Source organism: Lissotriton vulgaris, chromosome 1_1 (assembly GCF_964263255.1).
Source record: "Lissotriton vulgaris chromosome 1_1, aLisVul1.2, whole genome shotgun sequence".
In the NCBI taxonomy this organism is placed as follows: domain Eukaryota; kingdom Metazoa; phylum Chordata; class Amphibia; order Caudata; family Salamandridae; genus Lissotriton; species Lissotriton vulgaris.
Genome location: NC_141685.1, coordinates 1,743,053,420 through 1,743,075,281, shown reverse-complemented (window position 1 = coordinate 1,743,075,281; position 21,862 = coordinate 1,743,053,420). Strand labels below are relative to the sequence as shown.

The 21,862-nt window shown below is 46.3% G+C and overlaps 1 protein-coding gene across 7 annotated transcripts in view; it reads right to left on the bottom strand.

The window, feature by feature from the left end:
- The window catches only part of GRIP1 (glutamate receptor interacting protein 1), a 1,198,832-nt gene that overhangs the window by 190,031 nt on the left and 986,939 nt on the right, over positions 1 to 21,862 (bottom strand). For all 7 annotated transcript variants that reach the window (XM_086919026.1, XM_086919023.1, XM_086919024.1 and 4 more), the window contains exon 6: positions 2,876 to 2,951. In XM_086919026.1, coding sequence (XP_086775152.1) covers positions 2,876 to 2,951 — 76 coding nt within the window. The remainder of the gene's footprint in view (positions 1 to 2,875; positions 2,952 to 21,862) is intronic.

Genomic DNA, 21,862 nt, shown 5'->3' with positions numbered 1-21,862 from the left:
CCTGTTTAGTCTTGGCGCCCCATCTGTGGATCGAGGCGGACGAGTGGTCTCCCCTCGCCAACCAGGCAACCTCACGGTAGTGGAGTAGCAGACGGATATATGCCCGTCAGACTAGCAAGCTGGATGCTTACCCTAGTCGGCTCCTACCCTGAGGCTGCTTGGCGATGCTCAGCGTGTGTGCAGGGACACTGCTCGCTCGTTTTCCATCATGGCGCTGCTGCACTCTTCTGGCGGGTGCGGTAAAGGGTGGTGATGGTTCCATCCACATATATATATATATATATATTTATATACATATATATATTTTTTTTCAGGGGATGACTGCATTGACACAATGTGTAAATGTCTTCCACTGCATGACACGAGTTCACTAGCATTGTGTGTACTTGTTTACACAGGAGACGGGTCTGAGCATTAATATTTATTTTATTATTTATTATTATTTATAGTGTTTTGTATAGCCCGGACAAGACCCGTGGGTATCAGAGCGCTTAACATATAAGATAGATTACAGACATTATAATAGCAATTGCAACAACAAACAGATATGAGGTAGAAGGCGATAGGCTATAAGGGGTGATTATATATATGTATTCTTCAGCCTATGCAATTAGTATTAGGAGGTGAATAGGTTTAGCTTGAGTTATAGGCATATAGCCAAGCTCGGTGAGGTAGGGTTATATAGCATAACAGTGCAATAACATGTGCAATTAGCATTAAGAATTGAATAAGGCTTAACTTGTATCCAGGATCACAGAGATAAACAAAAGTGAGGTAGAGGTTATATAGTTTTGTCTGTGAGATACAGTTATCAGATCACATAGCTGTACGGTGTAAATTGTCCCAAGCATCACGGACACACAAATCCCCTCAATTATTTGAGAAAACGTGTACATACACTAACTTACACATACATATTTTTTCAACCACGAATCATGGGACTCGACTCTAACACCATGTAGACCTGCGTTCCATTATATGACGTGGCTCAGCAGTCATCTCCCGTACACGTGTGTCGCTACGTGATTTTCATTACCACGGACACGCCAATCCTCTGAATGATGTGCCTCAGACCTGACTTCGTGTGCACATACCTTTCGCTGTGTGATGAGACTCAGCGCGGGCACTATGGATGTGTGCGCTCCACTGCATGACGGGGGTGAAGTCACACATGCGTGCATTAAGCAATTCTCTGAATGATGTGAGGGCACTAACATGCTATACACGTTCTTTTCATAAACTGCTTGTGAAAATGTGCATTCCACTGCATGACGGAACTCTGCACTAGCATTGTGTACCATGCAACTTTGCGTTTCGCGTGCAGTGACAATTAAGCATGAGGAAACTCAGCACTGACAGCATGTGTGTGCATGCAGTCCACTTATTGCTGTGATTCGGACTGACATCATGTGTACATATATTTCAGGCGTGCTGTGTCTCAGGCTTTACACATGAAATACATGCATTGTACTGGGAGATGGGACTCTGTATAAACACGTAAATCCATACATTCTTCCCTGTATACAGCTCGCCAGTAAACTCATCGCTTGCGCCACTACTAACATCAAGTACATAGGCATCCTTCTGTTTGATGTAACAACAAAAACCTTACACACTCCACTACATGATGTGCACTGTTGTGTACACATTTGTCTATCCATGCTCTTCACTGAGTGGTGTGCATTACCGCCAACATCATGAAGATAGGCACCCCACTGGTGAGGTGGCCTGTCATGAATGTCAAGCAATTATGCATGTTATGGTTAATGTAATTTCAGATCTACCTACAATGCACTTAGCACGGTGACTCGCATTGGTAAGTACACATCCATTTAATTATGTGACTCAGCTCTACCATATGCACGAGCATTCATCGAAGTGAGTCGACTCAGCACTTTTAGGCACACAAATATTCCACTACGTAGTTCAGCAATGTTTTGTTCATTTATGTTCCACTATATGAAGTGCTTCCGCACCATTATGTACGCATGCATTCCACTATTTGATGTGTCTCAGCAATACAATGTACACGTACATTCCCCTAGTTGATGTTACTCAGCACTACAATCTACACGTACATTTAATATATTGTTTGGTGACTTGGCACTAATATAAATCACAAGGGGCTGGTTCCAATGCATCTTGTGCACACATCGTTTTCACTACTTGATGTGTCTCACAACTAATATGCGCATATGTATTTCATTATCTGATGAGACTCAGCACTACAAGGTACACTTACATACTAAGTATGTTTTGTGAGTGAGCACTATTATATACACATGCACTGATTCCACCACATGTTGAGACACATCACTATTGTGTGCACAAGTCCCACTACGTGATGTCCCAGCACTGTCATGTACACATGCATGCAATGAATCCACTGCGTGTTGTGACACAGCACCTCTAAGTACACAAGTTCCACTACGTGATATCTCTCAACATTGTCAAGTGCACATGAATTCCACAAGCAATATGTACACATGCTCTCCAATAGATGCTGTGACTTAGCACTATTTTGTACACATGACTATTATGACGCAACAGTCACACTCTAAATTCGATTCATATATTTTACTGTACGACCTTCCTTAACACGAGTGCCACAAGTATAAAAATGCGCACAAATATATGGGAAACTGTTTTACAGCAATGTGATGAATGTGCGCTGTACTCCTGGCAGCTAATTACTTGTACTAGTAAAGCAAGTGCCCGTAGCATGCTTCCCTGCTGGCTGCGGTGATCAGGATGGAAGGCAGTGCTTCCAAAGGAACGGCCTCGCAGCATCCGTCCGAGCTGGCTTGCTGCGCCCATCTCTCATCCCCAATATTCCGGGTTCGCAGACGCATCTGTAAAGGAAGATGCATCGTACCTGTCAGCAGGACCTCCGGGTCTCACGCAAGTTATTACAACAGGCCGCGATTTATTCCTGTCCTCGTGGGCTCCACCTACAAAGGGAATCAGAAAGGGACATTTGTAAGACAGATGAACGGCATGACTTCCGGCGCGCGCGCGCGCTCCTAGAACCAACACATTGGTTAAAACAAGAATTACAGTGCAACACACAAAGATTCCCTCCAGACAGATTGCATTCCGAGCTCTTCCGTGGCAGATGAAACAGATTATGAAGATAAGTGTCTAGTCCCGGCACTATAAATGATGATTTCCACTCGGGCATTTGTGTTTACTCAGTTTTCCGCCACTAGGTGCTTTCATTTATACATTTCAAGTTCAAGAAAATAGAATTCGGAAAGACCCTCTTCGCCTGACAGATGCAATTCCAGCGTTTTAAGTATGATGTCTGACGGTGCAGCAGCCAAATAGATGTATTATTAAAAATATACATATAAAGCGCTCTGGGTCTGCCCCTTTCATCCATTGGCTATCTTCCACAGGCCTTTTTCTGCCATTGGCTCGATCCTTTCTCAATCACACAGGCCCTCAGTCAAGTGGAATATTCATCTCTCACCTAATGCTATTAGCTATTTTGGTGTACCTCTTCACCTACACTCCAGTCCTTGCATTGAACTGCATGAGGGACTACTTACAACTATAGCCCTCTAAGTCCACTCCTGTTAACTCCTTCCTGTTTGTCTCAGTCTAATGTGTTAATGCTACATGCGTTAGAACATTAAGCGTAGACCTGTTGGATTTGCCAGGGCTTGTTTACTCACCTGTTATGAGGGATCTACTGGCAGCAAAGGGTTAGAGGCGAAATCGAAGGCTTTATGCACACCAGATGAGCGTTTGCAACCCTGTAGTTCCGCAAGACACAAACTGAGTTTAAGCAAAAGGATCCCTGGAGCACCACCGCCTTTCCCTTCGGAAGCGTGGCCATGCCACTTGATGCTTTAACTAGGCCAACCTTCTTCTTATGCAACAGAAAATACAATGCAAATCCTGCATGATTTGCCTTCCTTCCCGCTAAACCCTTATGGCCCGCCTCTGGGTGGAACAAGCATTTGCAATGCAATAGGCCTCGCATTAGGAATGTGTGAGCTATTGGTATTGTAAATGACACATTTTTTAAATATGTGTTGGCTTTGAAAATTTCTAAATTAATAGCATTGTTATTCACAAAGCCAATAGCTTACACTTTCCTAATGCATGTCCTATTGGCTATGGCAATGCTTGTTGGTAGCAAGCAAGGACAGTGCTGTTGTGGTGCTGAGTGATGATGTGGTTGGGCTGAGTGATGTTGTGGTGTTCCAGAGTGATGTGGTGGTGTCCCCGAGTGATGTGGTGGGTTCCCGAGTGATGTGGTGGTGTCCCTGAGTGATGTGGTGGTGCCCCTGAGTGGTGCCCCTGAGTGATGTGGTGGTGCCCCTGAGTGATGTGGTGGTGCCCCTGAGTGATGTGGTGGTGTCCCCGAGTGATGTGGTGGTGTCCCCGAGTGATGTGGTGGTGTCCCCGAGTGATGTGGTGGTGTCCCCGAGTGATGTGGTGGTGTCCCCGAGTGATGTGGTGGTGTCCCCGAGTGATGTGGTGGTGTCCCCGAGTGATGTGGTGGTGCCCCCGAGTGATGTGGTGGTGCCCCTGAGTGATGTGGTGGTGCCCCTGAGTGATGTGGTGGTGTCCCCGAGTGATGTGGTGGTGTCCCCGAGTGATGTGGTGGTGTCCCCGAGTGATGTGGTGGTGTCCCCGAGTGATGTGGTGGTGTCCCCGAGCGATGTGGTGGTGTCCCCGAGTGATGTGGTCGTGTCCCTGAGTGATGTGGTGGTGCGCCTGAGTGATGTGGTGGTGTCCCCGAGTGATGTGGTGGTGTCCCCGAGTGATGTGGTGGTGTCCCTGAGTGATGTGATGGTGTCCCTGAGTGATGTGGTGGTGTCCCTGAGTGATGTGGTGGTGTCCCTGAGTGATGTGATGGTGTCCCTGAGTGATGTGGTGGTGTCCCTGAGTGATGTGGTGGTGTCCCCGAGTGATGTGGCGGTGTCCCCGAGTGATGTGGCGGTGTCCCCGAGTGATGTGGTGGTGTCCGCGAGTGATGTGGTGGTGCCCCTGAGTGGTGCCCCTGAGTGATGAGGTGGTGCCCCTGAGTGATGTGGTGGTGCTCCTGAGTGATGTGGTGGTGTTCCTGAGTGATGTGGTGGTGTCCCTAAGTGATGTGGTGGTGTCCCCGAGTGATGTGGTGGTGTCCCCGAGTGATGTGGTGGTGTCCCCGAGTGATGTGGTGGTGTCCCCGAGTGATGTGGTGGTGTCCCTGAGTGATGTGATGGCGTCCCTGAGTGATGTGGTGTTGTCCCTGAGTGATGTGATGGTGTCCCTGAGTGATGTGGTGGTGTCCCTGAGTGATGTGGTCGTGTCCCTGAGTGATGTGGTGGTGTCCGCGAGTGATGTGGTGGTGCCCCTGAGTGGTGCCCCTGAGTGATGTGGTGGTGCCCCTGAGTGGTGCCCCTGAGTGATGTGGTGGTGCCCCTGAGTGATGTGGTGGTGCCCCCGAGTGATGTGGTGGTGCCCCCGAGTGATGTGGTGGTGCCCCCGAGTGATGTGGTGGTGCCCCTGAGTGATGTGGTGGTGTTCCTGAGTGATGTGGTAGTGTTCCTGAGTGATGTGGTGGTGTTCCTGAGTGATGTGGTGGTGCCCCTGAATGATGTGGTGGTGCCCCTGAGTGATGTGGTGGTGACCCTGAGTGGTGCCCCCGAGTGATGTGGTGGTGCCCCTGAGTGATGTGGTGGTGACCCTGAGTGATGTGGTGGGGCCCCTGAGTGATGTGGTGGTGTCCCTGAGTGATGTGGTGGTGTTCCTGAGTGATGTAATGTTGTTCCTGAGTGATGTGGTGGTGTCCCTGAGTGATGTGGTGGTGCCCCTGAGTGATGTGGTGGTGCCCCTGAGTGATGTGGTGGTGCCCCTGAGTGATGTGGTGGTGCCCCTGAGTGATGTGGTGGTGCCCCTGAGTGATGTGGTGGTGCCCCTGAGTGATGTGGTAGTGTCCCTGAGTGATGTGGTAGTGTCCCTGAGTGATGTGGTAGTGTCCCTGAGTGATGTGGTAGTGTCCCTGAGTGATGTGGTGGTGCCCCAGAGTGATATGGTGGTGCCCCTGGGTGATGTGGTGGTGTCCCTAAGTGATGTGGCGGTGTGCCCGAGTGATGTGGTGATGTCCCCGAGTGATGTGGTGGTGTCCCCGAGTGATGTGGTTGTGTCCCCGAGTGATGTGGTGGTGTCCCTGAGTGATGTGGTGGTGTCCCTGAGTGATGTGGTGGTGTCCCTGAGTGATGTGGCGGTGTCCTTGAGTGATTTGGCGGTGTGTCCCTGAGTGATGTGACGGTGTCCCTGAGTGATGTGGCGGTGTCCCTGAGTGATGTGGTGGTGCCCCTGAGTGATGTGGTGGTGCCCCTGAGTGATGTGGTGGTGCCCCTGAGTGATGCGGTGGTGCCCCCGAGTGATGTGGTGGTGCCCCTGAGTGATGTGGTGGTGTCCCTGAGTGATGTGGTGGTGCCCCTGAGTGGTGCCCCTGAGTGATGTGGTGGTGCCCCTGAGTGATGTGGTGGTGCCTCTGAGTGATGTGGTGGTGCCCCTGAGTGATGTGGTGATGAGTGATGTGATGGTGTTCCTGAGTGATGTGGTGGTGTTCCTGAATGATGTGGTGGTGTTCCTGAGTGATGTGGTGGTGTCTCTGAGTGCTCTCGTCAAGAGGCAGCTTGCACCAGCCCATTTCTCCTGTTAACTCCACCTAAAACAGAACCTTCTACTAACCATGAATGGGAGAGGATGTGGCGTAATGGCCAGAGCTGCCAACTTCGGCTCAACATTCTGTGGTTCTGGGCAAATCACTTAATCTCCAGTGCCTACAAAAATGAGAGTGTCCTTAACTGGCGCTGATGAAAAGTGCTCTAATTGGATTGAGTTCACGCTACAAGCACCAGTGTTGATGATTAAGTGCAGGTGCTGAGCACCGGAAACCACTGGCTCAAATTAAGCACTATGAAGGACAGTGGGGTAAATCGAAGAGAAGGGACAGTGAAAGGCTGCAGGAATGAGGCAGAAGGAGGGGGGATGAAGTAAAGAAAAAGAATACAGAGGAATATAGGAAAGAAGTGAAAAAAGAGATGGAGGACAGGTTAACAGAATGCAAAGAATGAAGGAATGGTCGGGGAAGAAGAAGGGGATGAAATGTGGTAGCAAGGAGGAAAAGAGGGGAATGCCGAAGTGAGGGGCAAAGGAGGGAGTGACAGTATAGAAATAAATGAATGAAGGAATGGGAGTAGCGAGTGAGGAATGGGGTGGAAGGGATGTAGAAATAAAGGACGAATGCGAGGGAGGGATGGGATTAGGGGAAAGTGTAATTAGAGAAAGAAGGTAAAAAAGAAGTGTGAGAAAGAAAAAGAAAGAAAGAGAGATAAGACTTGTCATTTTACCACATACTAGTCTGTTGAATGGGCCAATGAGTTATTATAAACAACAGAACCCCACTAGTGCACAATTTCAATCATGGCACGTTGCGATTTGTGACACACTTTTTGTGAAAAATAGTTTTATATTAAATATTTTTAAAATGTATTTAGTACGATGATCTGTGTGAAGGAAACGTGCAGGGTGAGCCGGTATCCAGGACAGTCCCATGTTTACCCCAACCATCCCAGCAAATGTCAGTAAATTAGAACTGAGCGGGAGCCGACTGGACTCAGATGGAGGCACATTTTCAAGTGTTCTAGTACAGGGTACAGGACTAGTTTGAAGTCCCTTAGTAGAAGGTAATTTAGTTAAAATACAATTAAAAGATGGTGATTAAGTTATTCATTGTGCAGCTTATTGTCGACGTCAGCATTTGCCATATAAACCTTCATCTAAAATCGACTTCCTAGTGTGAATGCAACTAACGAAAACAAGAACAGAAGTGAAATATTAACATCTTTTTGTGACATTTGTAATAAAGCTTGAAACATTGAGAGAACATATTTGAAGCAGTTGTTGTTGAATGGTTGCACAGATTGATGCTGTGGTGGCGCTGAGTGATGTTGTGGTGGTGACGAGTGATGCTGTGGCGTTCAGTGATGCTGTGGTAACACATAGTGATGTTGTGGTGCCCCTGAGTGATGCTGTGGTGGTGCAGAGTGATGCTGTGGTGATGCGATAGATAGTGTGTAATTATGTGGCGTGTAACTATGTGGCACTGAGTGGTATTTGGAGGGTATGTTGCATTGAGTGCAGTGTAATTATGTGGCGTGTAATTATGTGGCACTGAGTGGTATTTGGAGTGTATGTTGCGTTGAGCGCAGTGTAAATATGTAGCATATACTGATGTGGCACTGAGTGGTATTTGGAGTTTATGTTACATTGAGTGCAGTGTAATTATGTAGCATATAATTATGTGGCACTGAGTGGTATTGTGTGGAGTGTGTGTTGCATTCAGTAGAGTGTAATTATGTGGCGTGTAATTATGTGGCACAGAGTTGTTTTTGGAGTGTATGTTGCATTGAGTGCAGTGTAATTATGTGGCGTGTAACTATGTGGTACTGAGTGGTATTTGGAGTGTATGTTGCATGGAGTGCAGTGTAATTATCTGACGTGTATTATGTGGCACTGAGTGGTGTTTGGAGTGTATGTTGCATGGAGTGCCAAAATAGCATTTTTTATTGGTGATTACAACAGTGCTAGCAGCAAGCCTAAATGCAAATTTCTAACCGCCCTAGAGAACCTAGTAAACCTCCACAATACCCTCAGCCTTCATCACACCTCCCCTTGTTTTTACTGCACCCAGAATGATTGTTTTTCTGTAGGATCATGCGCATGCCTATTTAAACTGCAGACTCCTACCAGGAGCAAGGACTATGCTGCTCTGGATTCTGGTCTAACTAGTGTTTATGCCAGTTCCAAATACACAAAGACAAGAATACATTCCAAACAGAATAATCTGTAAGTGAGAGCAGGGACAAATGTAACACAAAAGGAGGAAAGAACCAACACAATGATATCAGAAACAGTTAGTGGTTAGTAAAAAACGTTAATGAACAGCGTGTGATGTTGGCTCAATATAACAAATCTGCCTGAAACCTTCCAACAATCTAACATGTACACCTAAGTTTGTTCTTGGAAAATTGTGGACACATTGGTGGAAGTGTTATTAAGCACCAAAAGTTACTTTTCCCATAGAAAATTCTAAGATAGAATGCTAAAAATATTGCTGAAGATAATGTCAGCTGGAAATTGAAGGCATGGTCACAGAGCACATGCAGTCCACAAATACCTTTGCCAGTGCAGATCCTCATTAAATGCTAAGTCTGTCACACATCTCTCGTGCTGTGCCAAAGCACACAACAACAGCCAGCGGGCAATGCGTTGTCGACGATGACGACAGGATTAGTATGTGACTGGGGATCCACGCCTTAATCGTCACCCCCAGCCTTCTGGCAATGCAGTGGCTTATAACACAATGGTCCAGTTTAAGAGCAACCTGTGTTTCCTGCTCCTCCCAGCCGACAGCATTGAAAACAATGCCAAGTTCCTCTTTCCATTTCCGTTCGTAAAAGTGCCCTCGGGTGGAGAGAGAGGAGGCGGGAAGAATGGAAGGCACAGGAGGAAAGCAGGGCACGAGGGGGCGGTGGTGGGGGGGCGTACGCGGCAAGAGAAGCATAAATATTACTACCATCTTGCGCCTCGGGCACGTAGCTAAGAACACAGTGACGGAATATGGAACCCCCCACTTTACAATGCATGAACGAAACACGAACAATAAAATACCAGTTAAGTAACAGGATGGTATTGTTATTAGATACCCGAGCTGAGTGCGCCGGCTCGGCTCGTGAAGCACAGCACATATTCAAGAATGTCATCTATGACAGTAGACCCCAACGTTTGGAATGAGATTATTGTATGACGGAAAAGAAGATAAATGGACCCGACTACATCATAAAAAAAACCTCTCAAAGCGCTTAGAGGAGAGGAGCAGTTATCAAAAACCGAAATTAATAGTCCTCCGTTAGGAAGCACTATATAAAAGCGACAATACAAAACAAGAGGCTTCCTTTCAAGTCGGTGGGAGAGAAGGATTAACAGGACTCATCAGAGGCAGATGAAGGCAAACGCATCGAGAGTGGAGGGCGGAGAAGAAACGAGGGAGAAAGCAAAGGTTAAACAAGCAGTGTAACAAGAGGCTTTATTTCAAGTCAGGTGGGGGGGCAGGGGAGCGAGCGAGTGGGAGGGAACGAGGGGCCAGCGCTGGGAGGGGGGCTGGGCAAGCATGCCAGCATTCACGAGCAGATGGTCTTGTTTATGACCTGCGGAGCGCGTGAAGTGGCTGCTGGAAAATTGACTCAAAGCGGCCGGTCGCTTTGATGTTCTTGGCTTGTCTTGCTTGGTGGGGGAGCGGATTTCTGTGCACGCGCATTTCTCATGAACTGCATGGAATCCGGGCTTGTTCAAGAGAGTTTGGTCACATGTAATAGGTTCAGAGCAATAAATTGCTCGACCTAAAAAGATGGATACTTGAAAAGCATGCTGGGAAAAGGTCAATGTTGACCTTGGAGCACCTTGGACATTAACAATTAATTGCCAAAAAATAGATAACGGAGCATGCATTATATTGCTCTTCAGCTGGAAACAAATAACAAACCTCCAAACGCCACACCTGTTATGAAAAGTTTACTATAAAAGAGAAAAATTTGTTGTAGACAATGGCTGTTAGCAGTAAATGTTAGGCCCATGTCTAACTAGTATTTTGGTATTAACAGTGCTAATGATGTTAGGCCCATGTCTAACTAGTATTTCGGTGGTAAAGCAGACTAATGATACTTCGTGAAGTCGTTACAGTTTTCGTATTCATGGTATTGAGGCTGAGTCTGTGCTTACGGTTGTTTCACTTTCCTTGAAACCGCATAGGGTTGTATAGTATCAGGGTTTGTCATTTACACAAATCACATAGCATGTCATACAGAGCCAGTATTAGACTAGGTCGAACGAGGGGCCCAAAATGTTTCTCTCTCCGCCTCATCAAATATCCTACACCTGTTACATGTTTGTCATTACAATGTGCCGCTAAGTGGGGATGGAAGGGAAGGCCTGCCTTGAACAGACTGTGAATGTTGTGACATGACACAACTGAATGAGATTGGACATTTAACTTGCTCTGGTACACCATGTGCATGTTTTTAACACTAAAACGCTGCTTCAGCATCTAAGTGCAAGTCTCTTTGAATTTTGGGTCAGATGTCCATGTTTTGATTATATAAAACAAACTAATGCTACAGAATAAAAATAAAATTAGTGATTGTGTCTAGCCAAAAAGATATCAAGAATGCCTCGTGAAGATGAGCCTAAGAGATTTTAATTCAAGGCTGAGGGAAACGAAGACAAAAAGAGTTATGTGGTCAGAGGAAGGGAGAGAATTCTAACGTTTGAGAGTGACAATAGTAAAAGAACAAAACAAAGATGGCACTGGAGAAATGTGAATAAATGAAACCAGGAAATTGATTGATGACCGAAGATTCAGGTTCAAAGGTATAAAATGAATATTACGTACAGGCGAAAGGTAAAGAGATCGGATTGATGGATAATACAAGGAAAGCAACGTTTTCTTTGAACAGGAAATGAAGCAAGTAGATAGGAATGACACAAATAAATGAGAATTATAGAAGGAAGTTTGAAAGAAGCATATAGCAGATTTATAGATCAGCTGAAGCGAGTGAAGAGTATATTGGCAGGGTTGACCAAAAGTGAGGAACAATAACTGAAAAAGGAAGAAAGTAAGATGAGAAAAAAACATTTAGCTTGAAAATTATAAAGAAACAGGTCTTACAGATGTTGAAAAGTTGATAGTGATTGGTGTGGCCAACAGTGGAGGTGTGAGTAGAAAATAATATAACGGAGTCGAAAAAGTCTAAGATCAGATAAACAAAGATTGAGAGTGAGGTGAAATAGAGTACCGGAAGCTAGAGGAGAGGAATAAGAATAAGCAACAAAGAGAATAACCTCCATCATTTTATGATTTAAGTAAAGAGAGTGTAGGGTTATCCAAGACTGGAAGGACACGCTGTAGGAGGAGACACAATTGTAATTGTATTTATAAAGTGCTTACTGAGGAACATCCTTTACGACGCGGATGTTACCCCGCAGTACTGTTACAATGCGTATTTTAGAACGCAAGTCGTAACCACGACTTGCGCTGGAGGGCGCTAAAGGACAAGGAATAGTAGATTTACTATTCCAACCCCTTCCCTCCTGTACGTAGGCTGGTGTTGGAATAGTAAATTAAACTATTCCTAAGTCCGCACCCCTAAAGCGCAAGTCGTGGTAACGACTTGCGTTGTAAAATACGCGTTGTAACGGTACGCGTGGTAATACCACGCGTCGTAACAACGTACAACCATGCTTACTACCCCTAACAAGGCGTAGAAGCACGCTACTCCGGAACCCAAAAAGGATTAGCAGTGGATTAGTATAATGAAATTTGAGTTAATTGAATCAAGCTGTTCAAAGGTTGAAATAGATAAGGATACAAAATATTGCGATTAATCTGTGTAGAAATAAAATGAGAGGTTAAATGAGAAACTTAGTGGAACCAAACGTATTGGTAGATGGTAATGAGAAGGCGGCAAAGAAGGGGCTTTGAAAAAATAACAGAGAAGAGGAATAAATGATAAGAGTGACATCTAAAATGACTGAATACGCATAAGTAAAAGTGTGTCAAATAAAAGCAGAGCATTGACGTTCTTAAATCATCGAAAGACAAACAAAGGACAGAACTGTCAACTGCATAAATCATCCAGCACGTTAAGAAGAATAAGGAGAGATGACTGAGAAACGCCCCACGGGAAAGCAGTCAGTAACTGAGGATGGCAGTTCCTGCAGAATGGATAGACTTTAGAGGTGACGGAAGAGAATCAGAAACGAAGTAAAAAGAAGCTTGATTGGAGGCCATCTGTTCTGAGAGTTTAGAAAAAAAGACAGGCTGGAGATGCAGAGAAAATGAGGTCAAAAAGGAGAGGGAGAGAAAGTTTTTTCAGCACAAGAAAAAAAGGAAACGCATGAGAAGAGCTCGGGAAAGGTGCTTGCGACAGAAAGGGTGAAGTAGGACAGAGGGAAGAGAGAATAACTGAAAGGATTCAGAAGAGGATCAGTGGGAACCTCAGGGGGACTTGCAGAAAAAAGACGGTGGCAGAGATGAGATTCAGAACCAAGAATCTCAACTGGAGAGCTTTTTTGATGAGCAGGAAAGTCTTGCGCCTCTTTCTAAAGATGTAGCAGGCTTCCCCCGTTGACCCAAATCACTATGGGGGAGTATGGGCAGGCCTCTTCCTGCCAGGAGCCTTCATCAGAGTTCCTCATATAGATGAGAAACAAAAGGCAGAGGCTATCACGGACCCTCCCTCTTCTGCTTTGGTTGATTTCACAGGATATCCAATAGGATATCCTGGCAGTACAGTCCTTTCCTGGTCTTCTATTTGAACGTTATGCAACAAAGCTACTTACTTTGAACAATTTCATGGGAGTAGGTGGGCAACCTATCAAAAACGGGAGGAGCCAGGACCCCCCTCTTTTTGTCTGAGTTCTCGTTGAAAAGCGAAAGTGCAATCTTGATCTAAGCTAATGTCTCCAACTCTGCTCCCAGCTGCAGCACAAAAAGAAGCTGCCAAGAGGAGAAGAAATTAAAAAGCGGGATGAGTCTAGACCATACCATTCATAAAGGACCATCTTCTAGTGTCGGTGCTTATAGTCATCCGCTAACCCAATGCACAGGACTATCAGATACCTCAGGTGTCCCATCCTGCATCCCTCCTTTTCCCCTGCAATTTGCGCTGGCACGTCCTTTTGCCAGGACAGCCAAGCGCTCTATAAATCGTTAACATAACATAACAGGATCTGCCGAACTGGGAAAAATAAGAGTGAAAAAGAGTCCGAAAGCACATCTTTCTGCTTCGACAGCCGGGTAAAGAGCATCAGCTATCTTCTTCCCTCTAATCTCTTCCTTCTCAGGGATCTTTCCCTAAATCAAACTCCAGCCCTGCTCTAACTGTACCAAAGCCACATTGGTTTCTCACAGTGGACATTACACAGTGGGTGAAGAGAGAAGAACAGAGAGCCGAGGAGTACACATGCAGACCAAATGGTCCCTCGTTCTCTCCTGCCACCAGCCCTGCACTCTTTTCTTGGATTGCACTTAATTTCCCCAGGTCATCTGTTGACAGACGCAGTCTCCAGCCAAAGCACATAAGAGGATTTGAAGAAGGCCGCTGGCACACGACACACCGAGAAGAAGCGCATCAATTCTGCCTCGGTTCTTTCTGTCATGTTCTGCACCGTCACAACCTCTATAGCTCATTGTGCTCCAGATACGTCTTCCTGTGCCAACTCCTCATGTCAGGCCATCAATTTATTCAATCTGCCTCTCGCTCAATCTGTTTACAGAACAGTGCGCTTGATCGGCAAAACAAGACCAGAAAATGCCTGAATCTTGATGTAGTTTCTCTACAGAAACATTGAAAAAACTTGCAATATCCGTAACCAACTTTGTTCCAAAAATGAAGACCAAATCATTACCTGGGTCCCCAAATTGTGTTATGGGCCCTCACATTTATGGACTGTTGGTAGTGGCTGGCAATGACACTACATGCCTTTACACCAAGGACTACATCTGCACGAAGCAAACACAAGGAGATGATGGACGGAGCGCTGAAACTTTTCAGACACTCACCCCTGTTCACAGATCTGGGTTGAATCCATCATCTTTCTTTAGCTCACTTTGTCACCTCAGTTCAGACCTCGCTATATGCAAATCAGCCTTGACCCTGTGCCACATGGGAACAGTCCAGCCCAAACTGCCAAGCCAGGTCTTTCCTGAACCGGAAACAAGCATCCTGGGACCGGTTTAGAGGTAACACTCCTCATCACCACAGTCTAGCTTGAATCTAGTGGCAAAGTGAGCAAGGGACCCACGTCTGCGCACAAAGCAAACACAAGGAGATGATGTACGGAGCGCTGAAACTTTTCAGACACTCCCCTTCAATCACAGATCTGGGTTGAATCCATCATCGTTCTTGAGCTCACTTTGCCACCTCAGTTCAGACCCAGCTATATGCAAATCAGCCTTGACCATGTGCCTCATGGGAATAGTCCCTGAACCGAAATCAAGCATCCTGTGACCTGTTTCAGGGTAACACCTCTCATGAGCCAAGCTAGCTTGAATCCAGTGGCATAGTGAGCAAGGGACCCACATCTAGGCATACCCTGCCAACTTATGGTGAACAAAGCAAATTCAAGGAGATGATGGGTGGAGCGCTGAAACTTTTCAGACACTCACCCCCAGTCACAGATATGGGTTAAATCCATCATCGTTCTTTAGCTCACTACGCCACCTCAGTTCAGACCCAGCTATATGCAAATCAGTCTTGACCCTGTCCCTCATGGGAACAGTCCATCCCTGCACAAGGCCTATCCCACATTTAACGGTTTAGGCGGTGAACAGTCAGCTCGAAAAGTCTTCTTCCATAAATTAATTATTGCTGGCGTATTTCTTGCTAATGAACTGATCTTTAGGTTGCCCAGGAACATAGACAGCTATATTGTGAAAACATATTCCTGTGAACGCAAGCTAATTTTCATCAACTAAAAAGGCCCACTCAACAGCATTATGGAACACTGATGTCGCACAGGTTTATTCTACAAGCAGCGGCGTAATGTAAAGTGACGGGTCTATCGCGTCCCCATATATTACGGATATTCATTGGCCTGGGCTGATTGGGGCCCCCGTAGCGCTCCGAAGAGGGGTGGAAGGTTTGGGAGGTATGGGGGGGGGGCTCTGTGGTCTGACGTTCAGACAGGAGTGTAACACTCCTGTCTGAACATCTCTAGGTGCTTAGGAAAAGTAATGCGTTCTTGCGCCCTAATTTCTAGGACGATTTATACAACTTGTTTCAATAAAGTTGGGCAATTGAGAACTTTAATGGCCTTATTCTATTGAATAAAAAAAATCAGGTCACAGCCTTTTAATCTCCCTCTTTGGAGTGATACATTTCTTCTCTATAATCAGCTTTCTCCCGCCTTCTGTCTCCAGCTGGACGCCCCCCTCCCACGCCACTGTTGGAGCGTTCTGGTAGGACTGTAAATGAGGCCGGGGCACAGTAACTGTCAGGGAAAGACTTCAGGGCTAGTATTTTGTTTGATGATTGGTTTATGATGGATGGACGCAGCGGTTTAATCAGGCCCACGGGTAGATGGTGATCCTTGCCACCCGCCCCACCTCCCCAGGCGGCTCGAAAAATCATTCGGAAAAGAGAAATTTTGAAAAAAAACACTATCTGATATCAACAGTAATCAAGACTAAGGAAAAAAAGACCTAGCACGCAGGTCAAGGGGTAGAAATGTCTCGCGACAACCAAAGTTCTGTAGTCAGTGGACCAGGAAACATAATCTTGAATATACTGCAACAAAGCCAACAAGTGGCTCTACACCACATTTATTAATTTATTTATAGTATTTGTAAAGCGCTCTGCAACCCTACGGGCATCCTGGCACATCCCCATAGGACTCAAGACTCTGACGTGAATAATGGAAACTTCTGTATGCCTTCAATGCTTCCGCCCTACCTTAATTCCTTCCCTTTCCTCTTAAAATCGACCGGTGGCTATGGGGGCAGCCATGCTTATATACTCTGGAACTGTACCACTGATAACACAGCCAGTGTGGCTGCAACCTTATAAGACTATGTGCTGATGTGTTTTATGTGATATGTTATTTGTTTTGTAAAACAATAAAAGATATTTGGAAATTAAAAAAAAAGAGCGGAGTTCTCTGGTAAACATCACTCTCCCTTCTCAAAGGCAGTGAGACGGGCCAGGCTGAGGCACACGGTTCACAGGAGGCATCAGGGGTTAACTCAAAACGTACATTAGCTGGGCTAATTGCCGGCTGTGGCGGTGACCGACCACGTTGCACAGCGTGCATCACGCGATATAAAATGGAAGCCAGCCCAGGCAGCTTTTCATGCAAATTTCATGGGGGGTTTTATGAGTCGGCCTGGTTATTACATTTTATACAGCACTGCAAGGATGCGCAGCCCGACGGTGACTGTAAAACCGTCGCACACTGACAAAAACGCAGGCGTAAAATTGGAAGTTCAACTGTATATTGCTCGGGTGCGGCAGGCATGGAGAGCACCTCTGTTCTGATGACCCGTGCCAGGGGCCCTCATGCGAGCAGGACTAATAATGGCCCCCTATCCATTGACGCGTGCAGGCTCCTAGCGGATTTATAGATGTTCTTCTGCTTCCAGAAACCACCCAGGAGTAGGGAAGGAGACCCCGACTCTGGACGGCCACAAGATGATCCACTTTCTCCAACGTGGACCGCAGAACGACAGCGATGAGGTTCCGAAAGGAAACCCTTGCTTCGCTAGGAAGCCCCCGAGGGCTTTCTAAAATTGTTTTTCTTATTTTCTCTTACCTCCGGGTACGGAAAAGTAAACAGGGAGAGGAGCTGATGGAGGAAGACATGTAAGTTAATGTGTTTTGGCTGACGTGAGCTTTTTCCTGCACAGGTAAAAGGTCGATGGGAGAGCTTGTACAGATCAGGTCAAGTTTGTTACCTATGACGTCCAAGTGAGAGTTTTGTGTGTGGAAAGTGACGATTGTACCTACGTGAACTGAACACAAATTCCAAACAAAAAAGATGGACCCCCTATCTCATGTCACACGTAGTAAAAGACAGCCATATTTGGGATCAGAGGGAACCAAACACTGCATGTCTCTGGTGCAACTGCACCTACGGCCTATGGCAGCTACACCCTGCTGATGACTGTGCCATGGTGGTAGGAAGTTGAATCTCATGGGAGATAGGGGGAGGTTTGAGCAGAAAAAAAGGTGATGAAGTGGAACTGCGGCACTGCTCGCTGCTTGGTGGTGTACAGCAAGGGTTTGCAACAAGGGTGGCGAAGTAACATGGTTGGCTAAGGCGATGTCCAACAACACCGTATAGCTGTAGGTTTTCCACAAAAATTGCCTTTTGTGGCATTGACACTAAAGGTTACTGTGTTAGGGTATTTAGGCATAGTGAAGAATTATATAATCGCGTGGCATTTACAGCGTGGAAGGTAAATCTTTCAAGCAACACCTGCAACATCATTTATTAAATATAGCAAGCAAAAATAATACATAGCTAGCAAAGCGATGTTGGTCAAAAAAAAATAATAATAATAGGTTTGGCTAAAAGCTTCAGACCTGACATGAGACTAATTGGCACTTGTTAAACGGACATTTGCACACTGGTACTCAATTGTGTTGCATGGTGTGATCTTGAACAACATTTCCTCTGCTACAGGGTAAATCTAGTGGTTGAAGAAGTGCTTAGTCATAATTGCGTTTATGGCTGTATGGTGCGGCTGGTCTGCTCACAAAGGAGTGATACAAGCGGAGAAGGTATACAAATATGTTCCCCTCCACCTTCTAATCAGCCTATCACTGATCGGACTCCTATTGCACTGGACTACTGGCCATCTTTATTTTTGTTATTTAGCAATAATCTTAATCGGTCTTCCACAAAATGCATAAAGAACACAAAAACGAAATATGCATTTTCAATGTAGAACATGACTAAAAATTGAATGGAATGGGCCCACTAGGCCGTCTTGTCACTAGGAACAGAGCTAACATGACACCCAGGCACACAACAAGAAGTTTTTCAGCTCCATCTTAAAGAATAGTTGAGAGACAATGGCTTTGGTCCTTAAAGAAAGAGCATTCCTCAGCTGAGGTTTGAAAATGGAGCGGGCGCGTCCGTCCACCCTCGCTTCCTTGGCTTGAGGAATAGAATAAAGTAATTGAGAATTGGAATGTAGATTTCTCTACAAGTTATGGAGCCTAAAAGGGAGACAAGGGGTGATTTCTCAATGCCGTAGGAGACCATCTCCATAAGGCATAGGGCCTTGAAAACTCAATCCCCACCTTACAGGAACTCTGCGATGCCCTCTCTGACCCCTTCCTCAGCAAGAGCAACCATCTACAGAAACTTCGATCCCCAACCTCTAAACGTCCTCAGCACCCCATCAACTACCACTGCTGACCACCAGCTTCAGAGCCAAATACGAACTGAGACACCTCTGATCGCTGCCACAGATGGCATCTGCACCCTACTCGACAGAGGAGAATCAGCCGCACTGATCCTGCACGACTCCTCTGCAGCCTTCGGCACTGTCTTTGACTGAACACTGATCGAACTACTACACCAGATTGGAATCACAGACAGTGAGCTAAGATGGATGGCATCTTTTCTCGCAGGGCGGACCCAGAGAGTTTGCCTCCCTCCCTTCATCTCGCAAGCCAAGCACTCCATCTGGGGCATCCCCCAAGGCTCTTCCCTCATCCCAACCCTCTTCAACGTCTAAATATCTCCACTCACAGACATTGTAAGATCACATTACATTAACATCATCTCCTATCCCAATGGTACGCAGCTCACTGTATGGGAACAACTCAGCACACTGAACACTGCCACACTTATAAACTCCATGCACTTGGGAGCACCCACCAACCCCTACCTACACTGTTGTTTCAACCTTGGAAGAGACAAAATCAGTCAGCAGCTCACGACCATCCTCAACGCCGTGTTAACCACAGCCAACTTTCCCAACGCCTGGAAACAAGGGAGATAAGCCGCCCTCCTCAAGAAAACCTCTGCAGATCTCAGCAATCTCCAGAATGACCATCCAGTCTCACAGCTCCCGTTCCCCACCAAAGTCATGAGAAGGCCATCAACCTCCAACTTACCAAACACCTGGAGAGAAACAAATTACTGGACCAGTCCTAATCAAGCTTCAGAGCCAACTACGAACTGAGACACCTCTGATCACTGCCACAGATGGCATCTGCACCCTACTCGGCAGAGGAGAATCAGCCGTACTGATCCTGCTCGACTCCTCTGCAGCCTTTGGCACTATCTTTGACTGAACACTGATCAATCCACTACACCAGATTGGAATCACAGACTGTGAGCTAAGATGGATGGCATCTTTTCTCGCAGGGCGGACCCAGAGAGTTTGCCTTCCTCCGTTCATCTCGCAAGCCAAGCACTCCATCTGGGGCATCCCCCAAGGCTCTTCCGTCATCCCAACCCTCTTCAACGTCTAAATATCTCCACTCACAGACATTGTAAGATCACATTACATTAACATCATCTCCTATCCCAATGGTACGCAGTTCGTCCTCTTGCTCTCAGAGGACCCCACCCTGACCAAGATGAACTTCCACAACTGTATGAAGAAACGTAGCAGCTTGGATGAGGGACAATTGCCTGAAGCTCAACAAGGACAAGACTGAAGTTCTGATCTTCGGCAGACACAAGGCCCTCTGGAATGGCTACTGGTGGCTGTGGGAACCCATACCCACCCCATGCCTCACCCACAACCTCTGCATCATCCTTAACAGCGAACTCTCCATGGTCAACGCCATCTCCTCAGCCTGCTTCCACACACTCCATGTGTTTCATAACGTTTTCAAGTGGCTCCCAATATGCACCAGGAAGACGGTGATGCAGGGCCTCATCACCAACTGAATGTACTACGGCAACACACTCTATGCAGGCACCCCCACTGAACTCATGCAGAGACTCCAGATGATCAAGAATGCAGCCGCCAGACTCATTCTCAACCTGCTCAAGAGGACCCACATCACCCAAAGGCCTCCACTGGCTCCCGATCCAGAAGAGATGCCAGTTCAGGCTCCTGCCCCATGCCTACAAAGACCTCCATGACCAAGGACTACCTACATGAACCACTGCCTGCATTTTCACCGACCTCCCAGGAACCTCTGCTCTGCAGACCTTGCTCTTGCACAGATACCTTGCATATTGCACTGTCGCTCCGGAGGACGCTCCTTTTCCCATCTCCCCACCAAAGCCTGGAATGCCCTCCCCCTCCACCTCCACCTCTGCGCCCTCGCTGACCCACTTCAGGAAAGGGCTCAAGACCTGGCTCTTTGACTGAGACCGGCAGCAAGCACCGGAATACCCTCTCGAAATGATTGATTGATAGAACACTATTCTTTGCTTCATATGAAGCCACTGAAGTCCAACTTTGTGCATAAGTGACATGAATGAAATTCTGTAGTCTACAAGCTGTTCGAACAGCAAAGTGTTGAATTCTTTGCAGCTGATTCAAGAAGGAATCAAGGAGACAAAGGAACAGTAAATTACAATAATCGATCCTGCAGCGGAAGCAGGCATAGATTTTCTGGACATATGCAAATGATTTGGAAGGAAAGGAAGTGCATTTCTTCTGACTTTAATTGCTTTGATCTGGTGTTTTATTGATGTCTATATAAATACCCAGGGATTTAACCTTGGCCCCAGGCAAATGGACAGGGTCTAAGGAGGAGCACCAAAGCATATCTTGCAACCTTCCTGTGTTTTTGTCAAATAATGGAATTTTAGCCTTAGTGGGATTAAACTGTAGACAATTGGAAGACATCCAGTGCTGGCCAGTGGAGAGAAAGGATGTTAAATTAGCCACTGAGTGGGGAGCTTCTAGTTCAGACGTTTAATAAGCTGGGTGTAATCCGCATATGAGGTAACCATACATCTGAAAGATGGGATGAGAGAAATCAGCAGACGTATGTACATGTTAAAAAGTATGGGTAAGAGGGTAGAACCTTAAAGCACACCACAAAGTGCTGCCTATCTAGGGGTGCTGGCTACCAATTACCCACTTAACATTTACTTTTCACTTTTCTTTCTCTGAAAAATACGAACACTTTGCTCTTTTGATGTATTATTATGAGTTTGGCAGATTTTGAAGCGGGGTACCTACTAGAGGGCTGAAATTCCGCATTCCGGCACGTATCGGCTCACCAAAATCCAATGATTAAGAGTTTTCTCCTCAGAATGGAGAAAAATGCACAGACCCGGATATACCAGTTTCTTTTCCATGGGATTTTTCTCT